This window comes from Osmerus eperlanus, chromosome 9, assembly GCF_963692335.1.
Source record: "Osmerus eperlanus chromosome 9, fOsmEpe2.1, whole genome shotgun sequence".
NCBI classification, from domain to species: Eukaryota; Metazoa; Chordata; class Actinopteri; order Osmeriformes; family Osmeridae; genus Osmerus; species Osmerus eperlanus.
In genome coordinates this window covers 11,161,716-11,180,145 of record NC_085026.1, presented here as the reverse complement: position 1 = coordinate 11,180,145, position 18,430 = coordinate 11,161,716, and the positions used below count along the sequence as shown (strand labels likewise).

General features: G+C 49.1%; 1 protein-coding gene across 5 annotated transcripts in view; it reads left to right on the top strand.

Annotated features, from left to right (window-relative positions):
- Positions 1-18,254, top strand: part of tiam2a (TIAM Rac1 associated GEF 2a) — a 64,951-nt gene extending 46,697 nt beyond the window's left edge. For all 5 annotated transcript variants that reach the window (XM_062468934.1, XM_062468932.1, XM_062468935.1 and 2 more), the window contains 12 exons: positions 8,277-8,489; positions 9,357-9,425; positions 10,467-10,592; positions 11,396-11,504; positions 13,533-13,712; positions 13,871-13,989; positions 14,407-14,515; positions 14,925-14,983; positions 15,130-15,232; positions 15,374-15,461; positions 15,747-15,889; positions 16,147-18,254. In XM_062468934.1, coding sequence (XP_062324918.1) covers positions 8,277-8,489; positions 9,357-9,425; positions 10,467-10,592; positions 11,396-11,504; positions 13,533-13,712; positions 13,871-13,989; positions 14,407-14,515; positions 14,925-14,983; positions 15,130-15,232; positions 15,374-15,461; positions 15,747-15,889; positions 16,147-16,862 — 2,034 coding nt within the window. In that variant the 3' untranslated portion in view covers positions 16,863-18,254. The remainder of the gene's footprint in view (positions 1-8,276; positions 8,490-9,356; positions 9,426-10,466; positions 10,593-11,395; positions 11,505-13,532; positions 13,713-13,870; positions 13,990-14,406; positions 14,516-14,924; positions 14,984-15,129; positions 15,233-15,373; positions 15,462-15,746; positions 15,890-16,146) is intronic.
- The last annotated feature ends 176 nt before the right edge of the window (positions 18,255-18,430 follow it).

Genomic DNA, 18,430 nt, shown 5'->3' with positions numbered 1-18,430 from the left:
CTCGAGTGTAGACCGTGAGAAAAAAAATCTAGTCGCCGGGCAGAAAATCACCCATGTACCAGCATAGGTGTGACAGCGTGGCCTGAAAGTCAATTGAGATGGATGGGGAGGAAAGACTCATTTCAAACCTCTTGTCACAGCGTGTAATCGCCTCCCTTGGAAGACTGACTGAATTTGATTAATTGGTCGGGTGCTTTCCAATTTGCTCATATTACACCAGCGAGCAGCGCCTGGGTGTGTGTTCACGAGTGTGTGTGTGTGTGTGTGTGTGTGTGTGTTCATGAGTGTGTGTGTGTCTGTGTGCATGTGGGACTGTTCTTACCCAGCAGTATTACTGACTGTTTACCAGTCTGTAGCAGGCCTTCCCAGGCCTGTAGCAGTCAGAGCTGATCAGTGTTTGGCACCATCAGTCCATTATGGTCCTTGGGACAGGGATCATCATAGCTGCAGGAATGCCTGGTTCTGGTATGTTTTATGGCCATCGTTCTAACCTGCTCTCTTATTGGCCAGGGGTTAGTCATCATTCCTCAATAATATTTGATCCCATGCTTACACACACTCCAGCCCCCCTGCCAGGCTGGTTAGACAGATGGTGATGTGATCCCACTGGGAAATCTGTCAACATAAGACACTATCATGCTGCCAGGTCCTGTAGTCAATGACACCTGTTGTCTGGCATTCATTCCATTACAGCTATAGTAAATATAGTTTTTTTGTTTCCGTTTTCTGTCACAGAGACACTTTTCCACACTCAGTACTGTAACATGGTTCATCACCTGACAATCTTTGCCCCTGAATTATTTTATGCCTTTATTGAAACAAGTAATGATGTGTAAATTTAGCAAGGCTTAAAGTGAGTGAAGAAGGCCTGTGCTTCCACTGTTGCATGTCAGGGTAATGTATCCATCCTTTTGGACATGCTAATTACTGGGAAGATTAAACCTCTTTACTGCTCCCAGAACATTAACTAAGAGCATTTAAAGGGATTTTTATCTAAAGAGAGCAGTGGCCACACCCTCTTTAGCCTGGGTGACGCAGCTCAATTTCGTTGACTGGGTTTGTAGCTTTCCAGAAAAAGACATTTTCTCCCTTGAGCTACTTCTGGTAAAGCACTCTGCAGCATGTATGTGGTTCAAATCAGCCTTGTGTTGGTGATGCATGATACTGTGGTTAGTGGGGAGTGCACAGGCAGATATGTGCCAGGCAGAGGTGTTTTCAACAGTTCTTTTTAAGATTTAAATTATTGACATCTTATACTAATGTAATATTTACTCTCAGCCTTCATGGCCTTTACAAGCAGGAAGGGCATGTTGTTTTGCCCATATCATTGTAGCCCCACAAAAACCTCCTACCTCCTTCCTTTCACAGAGGGGGTCACCCCCAAACTCCCCTCTTTGTTTTTCTTTTTTTGTGTGTGTGCTCAGTGAGGGGTGCCGATGGTGATGACTAAGTCCATCAGCCACCATATGGTGGTGAGCAGGCTCATAATCTGGGCTTATTGCTGTGTTATCCTGGGAGCCTCAGTGCCCCGCCGCAGACAGACTTGTCGACAGAGCGACAGAGCAAGACAAAAGAAGAAGAAAAGAAACGCAGAGAACGAGGGGCGGGAGAGTCAGTGGGATCGCCTCTGAGGCCAGCCCCCCATGGCTCGAGGCTAGGATCAGATGGCTGAGCGGGTGCCCCCGTTGCCCGTGGTAGCGGCCGCCCCTGCGGTGCCGGTGGAGGAGGCACCGCGGCCGTGCGTCTACCTGACCACGCTGATCGAGCTGTTCATCAGGGACCAGACTCCTGCCGAGGCGGCCTGCTCCCTGCTGGCCATGTGCTGGTTCTGGCCCGGGGGCGGGCGGGAGGCGGAGGAGAAGGACTTGTTCCTGGGCTCGGCACTGCTCACCCTGCGCAGGCTGCTCCGAGACAAGCTGGCACGCCTGCTGGACAAGATGGCCGTCTGCCTGGCCTGTGAGAAGGGCCCTGAGAGCCCCCGGCTCCTGGTAATTTTGCGGCGCTAAGCCTGTCTTGTTCTCATACGAAGTAGAGCCCGACCGATATATCGGCGGGCAGATATTATCGGCCGATATTGGGAATTTTCCAAACTATCGGTATCGGCATTTATAATGGCCGATGACTGAATATTATTATTTTTTTTATTTTTTTTCCAAAGGACTTTGTTTCATATCTTAAGTTTGTATTTTTATACATTTTATTTATCAGAAACGGCATTAACATATTATTTTAGTGAGGAAATAATACCAGGAGTCAGATGGCTGAGCAGTTAGGGAATCGGGCTATTAATCAGAAGGTTGCTGGTTCGATTCCTGGCCATGTCAAATGACGTTGTGTCCTTGGGAAGGCACTCAACCCTACTTGCCTCGGGGAATGTCCCTGTACTTAGTCGCTCTGGATAAGAACTTCTACTAAAAGTGACTAAATGTAAACTACAAATAACTACTGTTAGGGAAATCAGTTTGTTTTGTTACGCGTTTCTGGATTATTACAATATTTTTAAATATTGGCCGATATCGGAATATCGGATTTTTAAATCACCAAATATTTGTATGGGTATCGGCCTTTAAAATCCTTTATCGGTCGGGCTCTAATACGAAGGGCTTTCAGGTGGACGAGTATAGGTTGTGTAGCATCACCAATAAATGTGAAGGATAGCGTTTGTGTTGGCATTGTGGAAGGTTTAGCAAGTTGGCTGCTGTACTAAGAACAGTCCCCCCCCCCCCCATCCTTTAGTGACAAACTTTGTATATCAGTGTGTCGCCAACAGTAGAACCCTCCCATCTACCCGTGTCTTCCTTGCCTAGAACCATCATGTCTACATGTGGACAGTCTCCCTGGCTGTCTCACCTGCCTTATCCCAGTGCAGCGAGGGGGATGGAGGGGCAGCTGTTGTCTTTATGGCTCATGGTGTGTTATCTCTGGGAGCTGTCCTCTCCAGCCAGGCTGAGGCCTCTTCCATCAGATGCTATCACGTCACCGCTGGCTGGCTGGAGGCGTCGCCTCTGTCTGCTGGATCACCTCTGCTTGTTTTATGTCAGGTCAGTGGGTGATACAGAGAGCAGAAGGTAGTTCTGTTACCGTGACACCCCCCGGGGGGGCTTGTCTTGAGTTATTAGGTTCACGTCATGTGTGTAAAAAAACTAACAAACAACCTTTTACCTTTCTCTAGCCTTGCTTTTTATATTGGCTGTGTATTATCATACAATGGGTTACTTTTTCATTGTAATTCTCAAATTCTGGTTATAGTAGATCTCAATTGCCTTTAGGGACTCTAAGGGAATGGGTTTTTAATCCGAGGGCGTTCCATTATTAAAACACGCTCTCAGAAGCTCCTAAGAGACTTTCTGGAATAATATTTGTTTGGGATTAATAATAAAAGGCGTAAATGGGAGTAGAACGACAGAAAGAACCGGAGGCCTCCCTCCTTCTATCCCTCCCTCCATCCCTCCCCTCTTGTTTTTGATTTATGAGTGTGTGTCTTTATTTATTGAGCTTTGAAATGCGGACGGTAACATGGCACAATGGGCTTAAACTGGGGGATGAATCACCTCCACTGTGTGTGCTTCTACCCCACCGTGACAGGGCACTTTCCTGTGAGGAATTTTCCCAGCTCGCCCTAGGGACACCCCCCCCCCCACACACACACACACACACACACGTACACACATGCATTCACATGTTTGTTTGTTTATTTTTGTTTATTTTTGTAAAGAGACTTCTTCCGACTGGAGCGGGATGTGCTTTGATTCAAGAGCGTTTCTTCCGGAAAGTAGGCTGAGTTTTGGCATCTTAATGACTGTATCTTAATGTATGGGAGTGTGAGACTCGTAGTTTTAGTATTCAGGGAATTGGGTAGTTTTACAGAACATGTTTTTCATTCATTGGAGTGTGTTTCGTATTGACCTCTGTAGTATTTGAAATGCAGTATGTTTCTGAAGCCTTGGTTTGTGTGTGTGTAGTGTTTTGGTACCTATGCTCGGGCGTGTATGCATAGCAGAGAGAGAGGTGTTATTTCCAACACCTACACCTCCAATGGAAAATATCTGGTTGGATTATCGCCCTATTTGGCAGTCCTCAATGTCAATCTGGGTGTATCCTAAACAGGCTCACCTGGCAAGGTCTTACTGTCACCTCTCACAATTCTGCGGAGGGATCTGGTGTGTCTTAATACAGCCAGCTATATCGGTAAACAAGTAGCTGGTTACTATATTAGTGTGAGGGCTTAGTGGTCAGTGTTAGAGTCCAGGTGCCCTCTGTACTAGATACTGAAGCGGTAAGAGGCAGCAGGAACAGAGAGATGGCCCTGGAACCACTGTGGTATTGTTGAGTTCTGCTATTATGACCGCTAGTGTGGAATGTGTGGTCAGGGTTGACCTGCTGACCTGGTATAGGTATTGTTTGATTGCAATTCTAATCTGATGGCTTGTTTTTGAGTGGACAGCCAGTCTGGAAGTGGTTTGGTTGTTCCCATGCCTCTTTTTCTCTCCTGTTTAATGTTCACATCATGTGGATGAGTTCAGGAGCGTCCCCCTCTCCCGTCCCAGTTATACCCCTGTGGCCTTTTTAATCTGCATTCCAACCACGCACACAGATCTGTAATTACTACCGTCCCACATCAATCTCTGCATTACGTCCTCTGATGGGAACAGATTATGGTTCAACTCGATGAAGTTTATAGTCAATCCTGAGTTCATGCCAGCTTCCATCCAGCTCACTGTGTGACTGTTGTTTACCAGTGTTTACCAGCCGCGCCCCCCACCCCCCTACTCTCCACCCCTGAATGCCCCTGGTCAGCCCCAGCTGGTGTGACCCTGGCCCTGTCAGTAGGGCTGGCCGCCCCAGGCCAGAAGAGTCCTCATTGTATTGGTGCTATTGAGAAGAGTCACGTGGAGCGGAGAGGGGGATGAGAGAGAGTGAGAATGAGAGAGGGTTGGAAAGAGAGACTGAGAGAAACTGTTTGTGTGTGTGTTGGTGAAAGAAAGGGAAAAAGCAGAGGATAGGAGGAAGGCTTTGTGTGTGTGTGTGAGTGAGAGAGAGATGGAGAGAGAGGAAAAGAAAAGAGAGGCAGACAGTAGCTGGGGGAGGAATTCCCCTCCGTATGCACAAGCCACACGGGCCACTCCTGATTGATATGCAGATTAGCAGCAGTGGCCAGCAGCAAGCAGTTTTGTGTGGTCGAATGCCTCTGCTCATAGAACCCCAGGCCTGGGATCGATGCCTAGATCCCCCTCAACCCTAGAGGGATTGGTGGGCTTGAGATTGAGGCTTCACTCCGGCCTTATGGAGACGGGAGAGGAGGACTACTGAGGAACACGAGGAGAGATGAAGTAACGCTGAACGGGACGAGAGGGATATTCTGACTGTACCGACAGACCAAAGCAAAGGGCAAGGAAAACAAGAACCAGTAGACCAATCGTAGGTCTTGGTAGCTTTGTCTAGTTCTAACCAGCATAGCCTGGACCAGCGTAGCCCAGTCCCGGACCCGTTCCGACATGCGTGGCTCCAGATCGGGCAGGCTGCACAGGAAGGGCTGCTCCCTGGTCCGCAGGACCCAGCGCCAGGCCACGGCGGCCTGGAGGCTCCTCTATAGACTGCTCTTCATGGTGAGTGAACGTGAGAGACAAGGATTTCTCTCTTCCTGTTGTAATCGAGTCTCCGACGGAAGGAAATTATTAGTAAGGTTTCAGTCATCCTGCTCAGCTGTATAATGAGTCATTTTCCTAAGTGTATGAGCGTAATTCTCCTTTAGCAGGGAGTGAATAAAAAAATTGGATTTGAATCGACCCACGACTAGTTCGAGGAGAGGCATTGGACCTTGCAGAGGAAGAGACAGAGAGGGAGGGAAAAGATAGAAGGGATGAGAGGAAGGAAGAAAAATATTCCAGGTGAGCCAATTTGAGAGTGCCAGAGGCTCTGTCAGAGGGAAGAATGTTAGCCTTAACCTGTGTCGAACAGGAGCATGCTTTACTGGGATAGAAACTGTTGTTCTTTCAGCTAGAGGGCTTAGCTTTGCCGTTCACCGTCAGGGAGCTGAAAATCTCTCTGTGTGAATGCACCCGTACAAAGCAAGGCATGTGTGGCGATGCTGATGTGCCCAGTGTGCGGCCATCTAAATGAATCTGTGTTCTACTGTATCTTCCTTTCTACAGACGCTTGTGGTTGTCTAGTGAGAGCAGCCTGGAGGTTCCCAGTGTGTTGTATAAACGGGGTGAGGCTTGGCAGTAGCGTGAAGAGACAGGAAATGCAGACAGGGGCTGTCAAGCGCTACCATAATATGAAGGCACAACACCTGACTGGGGCTGTTGAAATCTGCTTGTCTTTTTTGTGTGTTTTTTTTGTTCAGGCTCTGAGCTTTTCTCCCGCTTTCCCAGCTCCTTAATTGGATATTTGGGTTAGCTGTCAAGAGCAGCGCCGGCGGTGCATGCTGGTCGGATTGTTGTGAGGCAAAGTGATACCTGAGTCATGTCTGCCTCTGCACCTCCGCCTCCGGTCATGCACAAGTGCAGCCACCCCTCCCCCTCCTCCCTTAATACGTCTGAGAATCGTCACCCAATCCTGTCTGCGTGGGGGAAATCCTGTGTGTGTGTGTATGCGTATTAAGCTCTGCTTGCGTCGTGTGTGGCCCCCCTCCGAGCGCCCCCCCCCCCCCCCCCCCCCCAGACTGCAGCCGAACCAACAGCAGCACAGAGCCCGGCACAATTATTGTTATCTGTCTTCACAAGGCAGTTCGTCTCCTGGCGATTCTGCCTCAGGGTATTTGATTAATACGTCAACATGATATCCTTCAACCTTCCTCCCTCCTTGAGCCTCTTTCTTAGTCAACTCGGTCCACTGGATACATGTTGTGTGTGGGAGAGGCGGTGTGTGTGGTCTTTTCTATTCAGAGTTCAGTACCATCGGTATGGTTCTCCCAGTGCAGACCTCCTGAGTGTTTCAGTCTCATAAGTCCTAATGATGATCCTTTCTAGTAAGACCCCGGGAGTATAGCCCGGTGGACTCTGCTTTAGAGGCCCATGTCTGTGTGCGTACACGGGGCTTGCTTCCAGAAGCTGTGACTCATACACTGACTTCAGACTCAGATGCCCCCCACAAACACACACACACACAGTTTGTCTGGAGAGAACTCTCCCTCAAGATTAGTATTGAGGCAACTTTGGCACCCCGTCTCGTCAGTGTCCAAGCTTTCATTAGTTGATGAGCTGCTGCCTACAGACAAGATTATTGCTCTAAGTGTGCATGCCTTATATACAGTATGTCTATTTACAGTGTGTCATTTCATTAGACTCAGGAACCTGTGACTCAGGCAGTCTGAAAGGTGTTGTGTATGAGTGTGTTGCTTGTTTGCCTGCGTGTCTGTATGCTGTTGCTGCGTAATCACACTTGATAGGCAATATTTAGGATCAACCCTTATGTATCGACTGTATTTACACACCCTCACTCTCACACACACACACACACACACAGCATAGTGCTGAGCATCTGTTTTGTCAGTGCCGGCATGACAGACAGGCAGCTCTCCCACAGCGCTCCTCCGCTCGTCATTACTGACCACCCTCCCCCCATCCAACCCAGAAGCCAATCACAGCCCCACCATCATCCAACACGTCTACAAGTCTCTGATACCCTTGTCTACTTAGCGTTGAAAAGTCATACTGTAAGCTGTGGTCTTACCATGCTCTATGTCTATCAGCTTGGCTTGTCAAACCTATAATAACCATGTCGGGATCTTAGTTGTGATTGGTTTGTGTGATGGATTGGTCCTTGCGTTTGATATTATGAAGGGGTTGTATGTTAAATATGATTGACATTCATACTGTATGTTCAGCAGTGGTCAAAGTAAGCCCCATAAGAAGACCCTTTCAATGTAACATCCAGTTATATAACCGAGGGTCTGTGTGCTCTGCTATTAGCCTAAGTGGTGCACTGCAGGGTTCACCATAGGTTTCCAGTCATTAAGAGCATATGATCGAGGGTGAGGAAACAGAATTCCATAGGAGGCTGTTGAGGTTGTAGGCTGCCTCTGTGATGTACAGTACAGGAGACGCATGCCGGTTGCGACCCGATGACCACAGCCACAGGATCTGGCCCTCTACCGTCAGAACAAGCTCATAACCGCTCATTGCTACTTCATAACCGGTCACACCTTCCTCATAACTGGTCATAACTATCTCAAGGCTGGTCCATCTCCTAGGCGCCCCAGGCATGGTAAACATCCATCCTTCTTCATCACGACCTTCACCTTCTCCCCTATGTTTCTCTGTTGCCCCCTGTAGAGCGTGGACACAGTGTGCACCCTCTACCACAGCTTCCAGGACGGATCAGGGTCTGGGGGCTTGATGGAGGGCAACAAAGATCCCCAGGGCCAGGGCAAGGGCCAGGGGGGAGAGGCCAACCTGCTTAGACCCTGTCCCCGGCACATGAGCGCCACCGATAGACTCTGCAAGGTCATCCAGGAGCTGGTGGACACAGAGAAGTCGTACGTCAAGGTGAGAGGGTTATGTGTGTGGTTATGCGCCTAAAGGGGAGGATGGCCAGGGGGCTGGGCTCCTGAGCTGAAGCCCTGTTAGAGGCTTGTGTCAGGGCCAATCTTATGGGCTTGGATCATCGGATGGCCTTTGTTTAGCTGTAGTCTGTGTGGGATTCTCTCTCACATCACCCTGCTCCCACACAGTTCAAGTTGCTAGCTCAACCTTTTATTCGCCGGCGAACATTAAAGAGCTCCGCGATGATCCGCTCCTTGTCCCTCCAGTAATGCGAGTCAGAGGAGACGCCTCATTATCCTATAGCTCATCTCTCTCTCTCTCTCTCTCTCTCTCTCTCTCTCTCTCCTTTAGCTCCCCTACACTCTCTTCTTGCTTGATGTCTCTATCTCTTTTCATTATCCTCTCTCTCCCTCCCCCTCTCTTCTGTTCTCTGACGGTGATTTGTAGTAGTGAGGGGAGGAGAATGCCTTCCCAGCGTCCTTTGCTGCTGATGCTGCGGCGTCCACGATGAACCATTTGTCTGAGATGTGCTGCGATAGCGCGGCTAGCCTGGCCTAGCCTAGCCTGGGTTGGGGGGGTATAGTTATATCATTACATGCAGGCAACCCCCGTCCCATAAATCAGACTAATGAGAATATCTCCAGTGAAGCTGCTGCTGCATTAAAGCTTCGAGACAGAGAGATAGGGAGAGAAGAAAGGAGGAGGAAGTGGTGGAATAAAGAATGACAAAAATGAGGAGTGGTACATAGAGGTTCCATGTTGTTGAGGGACTTTAGAATGTGAGTGGCAGTGTTGCTATGCTTTTCCTGTCATTGACCAACTCCTCCCCCCCCCCCCCCCCTCTCTCTCTCTCTCTCTCTCTCTGTGTAGGACTTGGAGTGTCTGTTTGAGATCTACCTGAAGCCCCTGCAGAATGAGACCTTCCTCACCCTGGACGAGGTAGGGAATAGAGAGAGAGGCTTGTTGTGAAAGGAATGGTCGTTGAAGGGTGGTGGTGGTGGGGGGTTAATGGTGTTTATTAGGCAGAGGGTTGTTGATGAACTGAGCTAAGGGCTCTCTCCTTTATTATAGCCTGGCTCACTAAAGGACACATTTGCATGTTCCTGTCATGACCTTGTGGCTTCCCATGAGACAAGCACACACGTATACACACACTAAAACACACAAACACACACACAGAAGAACTGAAGGACATATGTTTTCTTGGCAGATCTTAGCTCTTAATTACCAACGTCGACAAATGCGTCATGTATACTGAAGTTATACAGCGGTAGCTCCTTCGCCTCAAATTGGCATTCCATCTGTGTCACCCATGTGCTTGTCGCAGTTTTTTTTCTGGGAGCTTCCGTGGTTGTAGCCAGGGAATGCTAACTGCGCTTATGACCTAAGGCTAGCCTCGCACACAGCTCTCAGCCTGACCTCAGACTGAGGCCGTCTCCCAGGACAGATCCATCGATAGTGTTACTGAGCAGTGGGGCAAATTAAAACCCCATTAACGGACACTAGGACATGTCCAGGCGCTGAGGAGACAAGGTTATGTCACCACGAACAGCGTTTAATGAAGGTCTGCGTAGGAGAGTGAGAGAGGGGGGGGAGAGAGAGAGCAGGAGTAAGAGAGGGAGAGAGAAACGAGGGGAGATTGAGATGTGGACTGTCCCTAGGTGCCTCTCCGACAGCTGTGGTCCTGAGTGAGTGACTGATTGTCTGATTGCTGTTCAGACAGCTCTCTCGCTGACAAGTCTCTGTTGTCACATCCTTTCTTCGCCCCTCCCTGTCTCCATACGTCTCGTTTTTCCCCCCTTGTCTTTCCGTCTGTCCTCTCTCACACTGCCTCCCTTTTCCCTGCCCCTTCTCGTCCTCCCTTCATCATCCATTTGTGCCTCTCTCCCTCTTCCTCCCTCTCCCCCCCCCTCTCTCCCTCCTCCTCCCCCTCCCCCTCCCTCTCCCCCCCCTCTCCTCCTCCCCCTCCCTCTCCTCCAGATGGAGAGTCTGTTCGGCAGTTTGCCAGAGATGTTGGACTTCCAGAGGGTCTTCCTGCAGACTCTGGAGGAGAGGATTGCTTCTTCTCCTGACTTCAGCACCCTGGAGACCCCCATGCAGTTTAAGGTAGGCACACATACAAATGCATCCAGACACACAAATGCATAGACGACCGGGGTCCTACAGACATCGACGCATGTGTTCTCACTCTGTGAGAAAGAACCAGCCTGATATGCACAGGAGGATGAGATCCATGCACGGTTTTGGGCTTTAAAGCATCAGGCCTTTGCAAACCCAGCATATACAAAGGACTGTGTTGGTGAATATGAGCTGTTGACATCCAGAGTGTCCTGGCGCACCGTGACACATTCATTATTGAAGAGATGTCACAGCTGCACGCGTGGCTGATTTAAAGCATCGACGCAAAAAAACAGCGAGGGTCTATTGATTTTGTGAGTTGACCAGGGAGAATGGTGTCTTGATAAAGGGGCCTGAGTACAGGGGCAATGGGTGTGTGTGAACGGGGTAGGATGGGGGCTTTTAAATCCAGTCCCCCAAAGACTGAGGCAAGGTAGGTCAGGTTGCACCTTCCCATATTCACACTTTCTTTCCCTTTCTCTCCCACATATCTCTCCCTTGTGTGCTCTCTCACCATCCACCTCTTTTTCCTATTCTGCCTCGCTCTCCTACTTTGATCACCCTCCCCTTCTCTCTTGTCACCCTCACTCTCTCCTCCCTCCTTCTTTGTTCCCTCCCTCTTTCTCTCTTCCCTTCCTTCCTGTGTCTTTTCTCCTTCCTTCTCTTCCTCTCTTTCCTCCCTCTCTCTCTTCTATCCCTTTGTCTCCCATCCATCCTTCTCTCTTATCTCCCTCACTCTCTCTTCCCACCCACCCTCTGTCTTCCATCCCCCCTTCTCTCTGTGTTTGCAGAAGCTGCTGTTCTCTCTAGGGGGCTCGTTCCTGTACTATGCCGACCACTTCAAGCTCTACAGTGGCTTCTGTGCCAACCACATTAAAGTCCAGAAAGTTCTGGAAAGAGGTATGGCTCTCCTCCTCTCTCTCTTCTGCCAAATCTCTCTGACACACACTGCAGGCACTCTGTCTGAATGACATGCTAGGTTTGCCCCCTTTTGGTTAACGCATCAATTATGTGCAATATGAAATGTTCTTGAGTGTAACTGCTACTGGTGAGGTGCAGTGATGCCTCTTCACATCAACCACCTCTCATCTCTCTATTTCTCGTCTGACTCACATGAGCCACTAATGATCGTCGCGCGTGCCAAGGCTTCATGGCATTAAAGGGAGATTCTACACTTCCCCAATAAGCGCTAACTGGTCTAGTTTGTCTCCTAGTATAGCACTAACTAAGCTAGGTGTATATTGAGCCCATTGAACTTTGACAGGATAATAACTTTGAACGTCCCAGCAAGTGTATGACAGTGAATACATTCTGAAGGTGATTTATGCCTGCATTGTGTAAAGTGGGCACACTGCCCAGTGCAGGATAAATGGGTGGGGAGGAGTGGGTGGGTGGGGGGGGGGGCACAATTGCTCTGCCTGCAAGGAGGGGGGGGGGGGTAAATTGCACCCGTGTGCCTATTTAAAGTTGTCCCATTACAATATTTGTCTGGGGGTGGAGTTGGTTTTTCTAGAAGCGGGTAGTGGGATTGGCTTATAATGGCGCTGGGTGGGGAGAGTCTGGCAAGCACCCGTCCTTGTCTCTGATGGCTGAGAATTCACCGGAATAAGGAACAACACAGCAAACACAGGATTTCTAATGGTGCACTGCAGCATCCACAGGATGCATAGTGGGAGGGGTAGAGCTCAGTGGGAGAGCATTTGACTGCAGATCAAGATGTTGCAGGTTCGAATTCCCTTGGGGGGGAAATAATCAGCTAAATAAACAGATACATTTCTGTGAGAATTGTAGTATTAATCACCAGCACAGCTCAATACAGTGGGGTACAGTACACTGACAAGATCATTAGTAACAGTTCACATACATAAATGTATACAATTATATCTTTTTTTAAATCCTGGAAGCAGGAACAGTAAGGACACGGACACACAGGACATATACTACAGTACATGATACACTCTGGCCATGTGGCAGAGATGGTATAGTACACAACAGTGACTGTACAAGACAGTGGCAATGACCTTGTAACAGCTATCAATGTCTAGCATTAATGATAATAAATAACAGTATTAAAGTGTGACAGAATGGTGGGTGTAGGAGGGGAGGTGCTGGGACTGGGGCAGACCAGTAGGCGTGGGGATGAAAGACTTGGCTTTCGGCAGTTACATGTAGAGCAGAGTACAATACAGCCCGATCTAGCTTGGACTCACCATGGTGTGACTAGAGTGACAGTCAGAACCTTTCATAATGACATGTTTCCTCTTTCTCCCTCTCTCTCCCTCTCTCTCTCTCCCCTCCCCCTCTTCTCCTGCATCGTGCCAGGCCCAGGCTCTCACGTGGTGGCAGTGCACATACTTTTTCTGTTTACCCGTTTATTCGTTAATTGCCTGCCAATTACTCTACCAAGTGTCAATGCGGCTGCCTGTCTGCAGCTCTGAGTGCTATAATTAATACCTTAATGGATTCCCTCAGTAGCTGCATAAAAACAGACCGAGGTCACGCGGCCCCAATCAACTGTCACGACAGATAGCTCTAATAAAGCCTTCTGACGAAATGGAGAAAAATCGTGTCACCTAATATTGATTTGCGTTACATGTGATGCGCGGTGAGATGAAGCACTTGGAGGTGCGCTGGGGTTGTTGTTGCTGTCTGTGGCTCGAGCAGATGGCTAGGCTGCTACTCTTCATGTCAACAGCCATGTTTTACAGTATCTGCAGTGAAGTGTTGCCATTTTTACTGCAGTGGTCATGCGAGGGTTAGGAATAGCTTCTACTGCCCCCTGGTGGAGCAAGGATACTGCACCAACCAGCAGAGCTGCTTGGTCCAAACCCAGTACGACCATTAAGCAGGAACCAACCAGGGTGTGAATCCAGTGACTGACGGCAGAGTGTGCGTTTAAGTCTTAATGTTTTACCTTTTCATCCGTAGCCAAGACGGACCGGGCTTTTAAGGAGTTTCTGGACGCGAGGAACCCGACCAAGCAGCACTCGTCCACCCTGGAGTCGTACCTGATCAAGCCGGTCCAGCGGGTGCTCAAGTACCCCCTGCTGCTCCGGGAGCTGGTGTCGCTCACAGACGCAGACAGCGAGGAGCACTACCACCTGACTGGTAGGCAGGAACGCACTACCCTGCTCCCAGACAAACTGACCTGGGCTTAACACACGCAGACTCAAACTCTTAGACTTTGATTTAACACACATGCTCACAAACAAACAAAAAATCACACACCGATTCACACCGATCCCCCCGTGCTGTTGTCCCCTCAGAGGCCCTGAAGGCCATGGAGAAGGTGGCCAGCCACATCAATGACATGCAGAAGATCTACGAGGACTACGGCTCTGTGTTTGACCAGCTGGTAGCGGAGCAGAGCGGACATGAGAAGGAGGTACGTTACTCAGCCCTCATCACGCCCACGGATGGACTGATTAATACATATTATCATAAGTACTCCGATTTTCTCAAACAAATCTCAGATCTGTAAACACATGCTCCACTCCATGCTTTCTTGCCCTTTTAACTATTTTACTAGGTTATTCTATCATTAAAACAGTATTTTATATTATAATATTCATATAACTCTTACAGGGAATTAAACAGCATTACTCTGCTTGTGAACATCTAGTCATAAATAATAAACGTTCCCTGCACAGGAAACACTTGTTTCGTACGCTTGTTTGCTTACTGCTTAATATAGCCTTAGAACACTGATGCGTACATCCATTTGCCAGCAGCAGAGAGACAGCCAGCCATCCTGCTGACCAGCCGACTGACTTGTCCCTTCCCCCCTCCTCTTCCTCACCAGGTAACTGAGCTGTCCATGGGGGAGTTCCTCATGCACTCGTCAGCAGCCTGGCTCAACCCCCACCCCTCCCTAGGCCGCATGAGGAAGGACCCCGAACTGACCGTGTTCGGTGAGTGAGCCGCTGCTGCATCGTGGGAAAATGAGTTCCCCTTGCCAGAGCCCAAGGCTCTAACTTGGCAGACTCCCTGTAAAATTCCACATGCTGGCCATAGCTGATTGGATTGGCTTCAGACTTGAAGGCCAAAAACTGTTTTAATCATTCGCTCATTTTAATGGCTCATACATTAGGATGCAACATAATTCTACACTTTGCATTATGTTTATAGACTCATATTTTGTTAATCAGAAATGTTTGTCAAAGCCAAGTTGCAGTGTCAAACACAGACTGAAGAAGTGAGTGGGTGCAATGCCAATATGCTGTGAAAAACTCCCACATCTGAAGAGCTTGTGAAGTGCTGGATGGCTACTGTACGTTCTCCCAGTTCAGTTTAAACATCTCGTGTCGTTTCTCTCCTCAGTGTTCAAGAAGGCAGTGATACTGGTCTACAGGGAGAGCAACAAGCTGAAGAAAAAGATGGTGAGTCCTCTCTCTCGCTCTCGCTCTCACTCTCCCTCCCTCTCTTCCCCTTCCCCCCCACCCTCTGCTTTCATCATTCTTGGAGCTTTGATGCCCCTCTGTAATGCCGATTTCTCCCCATCGTGGTTGTTTGTTTGTGTGTGTAGACCACCGCTCGCTCCACACACTCCCATGGAGATCTGGACCCCTTCAAGTTCCGCTGGCTCATCCCCCTCTCCTCACTGCAGATCCGGCTTGGCAACGCTGCAGGTGAGTGGGACAACACAACTCCCAACACACACACACAAACTCGATTCTAAATCCCTCACCTTCTGGCACATCTTTTATTCCTCCCTTCTGATTTGAAACCATGTTAAGACTTCCTGATTTTAAAGTATCGCCTCCTCTCAGGAACAGAGACCAACTGCATCTGGGAGCTGATCCACACCAGGTCCGAGCTGGAGGGCAGACCTGAGACGGTGTTCCAGCTGTGCACCAGGTGAGAGGGGGAGCAGGGCTTCATCACTCCTCATGATGAGCACTCCTCAAGACACCGCATGCACAAGGGAAAGGACTGGGATTGATAGTACTGAGCGTAATAAAGTCATCCGTCATGAAACTCCCGGTGGGAGCCTGGGTGGGATTACCATCTTCCACGGGATACACCTTGCAAACGTAGGGTTTGGAGTTGGGTGTGGGTGGGTGTGTGTGTGTGTAGATTCTGGAGAGTAAAGACTGTCCTTACCGAGCATGGTTTTGAAACACCCCCTGCCCCCCTCCACAGTGTTCCGGAGTGCAAGGTGAACATCATCAAGATCATTCGCTCCATCCTCCGGGAGAACGTGCGGAGGAACCTCCCTGGAGAGAGGGGCGGTAAGGAGCGCCTGGTGCCCCTGCGCGGCACCATGCCTTCCTCAGCCAGAATAGGTGAGCCACAAGCCCAGGAAGTGCGAAATGTGAACTGCTCCTTTAATTGTGAGAAATTGTGTTTGTGGAACAGGTATTAACTGGTATAGTCATACCATAGGATATAAGTGGATGCTGTTTTGTCTGCTTTTTGCTGTGGGTCTTGTGTCTTACCTTAACACAACCACATTTTAAAGTGCCTAGTCGTTTTTTTTTATTTGGTGCTAATTGTGTCTTGTCTTGGTGGCCATGTCTGAACATCTTTCCTTCATCTCCAGGTTCCTCCAGAGCTTCCTGGCTGTGTAAGCAGCCCCTGCTGGACCTCTCTGCCCAGGCCGGCAGCCTCAAACCAGGACCGCCCGACTCCGACGAGGGCAGCCAGAGCAGCAGCGCCCCCAGCTCCTCCGGAGGACCCCTCACGGCAAGCACCTTCTCCCCCACCTCTGACACAAGGTCTCTGCCCCCCAGGCAGTCCTGGTCGCGGGGCTCCAGACGCGGCCGCCCCCAACCGGCCTCGTTAAAGGAATCAGACATCCTGAGCGACGAGGGCGACGAGGATGAGGAGTTCAGCGAGGCCGGCGGGAGGCGCAGGGAGAGCCAAGGGGGCGTGTCCCCCACCAGTGCCATCGAGGCCGAGTTCCTCCAGCTGAAGCTCTCTGAAGAGGTGGCGTCCAGGCGCGCTCAGGCCCCCCGTGTCCAACCAGAGGGCGCGGAGGTGGACACGCCCGAGAGCCAGCCCAAGCTGTTGCAAGGCCACTTCAACCCGGTCAAGAGGAAATGCAGCAGTAGCTTCCGGCGTAGCCAGGGGGCGCTGCTGAGCATGAAGGAGCACAGCAGGTCGTTGGACAGCCAGGCGGATGGAACAGGGGCGGTGGACCTCAACACCCTGCTGGAGAGGGAGTTCAGTGTTCAGAGCTTGACCTCGGTGGTCAACGAGGACTGTTTCTATGACCCCGGAGAGAGTACAGACACAGGCAGTGCCCCCTCCTCTTAGGGTCAAGGATGCAGGCGGAGCGAGAAGAGAAAGTGCAGGGTACACAGATCCAAACCAAAGCTTTGCCCGCCCCTGCCACCAGGGAAGGGAAACCCCAGTTTCCAGGGTTGTGTTGCGCCTCAGCTGTGTGTGTGTAGTAAACACGCCCATCTTCCTGCTACTGTACGGCCAGGTGGGAGTGGATATTCTGATGGATGCCTTCTGGCCCAGAGACATGCACCCCCCCTGAGAGGCGGGGAGAGGTGACTCTGTTCTGGTGATAATGACTGCAATGAATCTGCTGAGCACTGATGCACAGCTAAGCCCCTCCCAGCTCGGTGGGTGTCTCTGCGTTGCTCTCCACTCCAGAGCAATGCATCTCAATATTCTAGAGAGGATTTTGTCTTCACTCCCTCTCCACTCCATCATTGATTGGTAATAAAGTATGTTCAGGTCTATTCTATTAAACTCAATTTCCTGATCTAAAAATATAAAAGGCCAATAAAAAGCAGGATGTTGACAGGAAATGTGCCCTTAAAGTAGTACCAATGAAGGAAATGAGGCTGGGAGTAGAGCAAGCCACCATTGATGATTAAGACTCACCCCAAGAACTGTGCTTGTACCCAGACTTCCTGCCAGACAGGATGTCTGTTAGAATGGACAGGACGGACATTGATTTTTACTATGCCTTGCTGTATTTTGTGCACTAAGTACACTGTTTGCCTACATATTTGAAACCTCTTTTTTCTATTTGTTCATCTTGGGTCTTTGTCATTTTTAAAAGCAATTTTTATTTATTGATTACTGTTTTATTGCTGAGAAGAGCAACTATTGGGTGAAGGCTTGAATTGTCGATGGGAAGTTGGCCCATCTGGATAAAAAAAGACATGCAAAAAACAAAACAAAAAAAACATGCAATACAGTGTGAAGTTAATTTCCACATTCTTTTAAATGTATTGAAGTGGAAGCTGTTCTCGCTGGATTGCAGCTTGTGTTGTACACATACCAACGGCATCTTTAAGATAAAACTGCATGATGGAATTGAAACAATGTTGTGTGCAGACCCAATTTCCACAATGTCTCTTTTCTATGTTTGTATGTTTCTTGTACATTCAAATTAATTTACAGTACAGGTAAAATTATCATTTATACTCTTTCACATACTTGACATTGTACAGGTAGAAATGGCAATAAATATGATTTCTGGTACCACAGTCGGTAGGGGATATTTTGTACTTATTTTACATCACACGGTTGTGAGGTAATATAAAAACGTACTATCCTACTGTGTCCCCTCTTGAACTCCACTGTAAGAATGCCTTTAAAATGCTAGCATACCAATGAATGTGAATGGCCCCTTTTTTTCTCATGGAATTGTTTTTTTTATAAATAAAAGTTTTTTTAGTTGTGAAATACTGTCCTGTGCGTCATTATTTCACCCGTTTTTTTCAAAGCCTACGTTGCGTTGGCTTTGAGCCTTGATTTTTCCATAGAGTCATCATTGCATTGACAGGTATGGCAGAAATAAGATGAAAGTTTTGTTTTATTTCTAGCTCTATCCCTAGGCAAGGCTTGCCACTTGTCGTTGA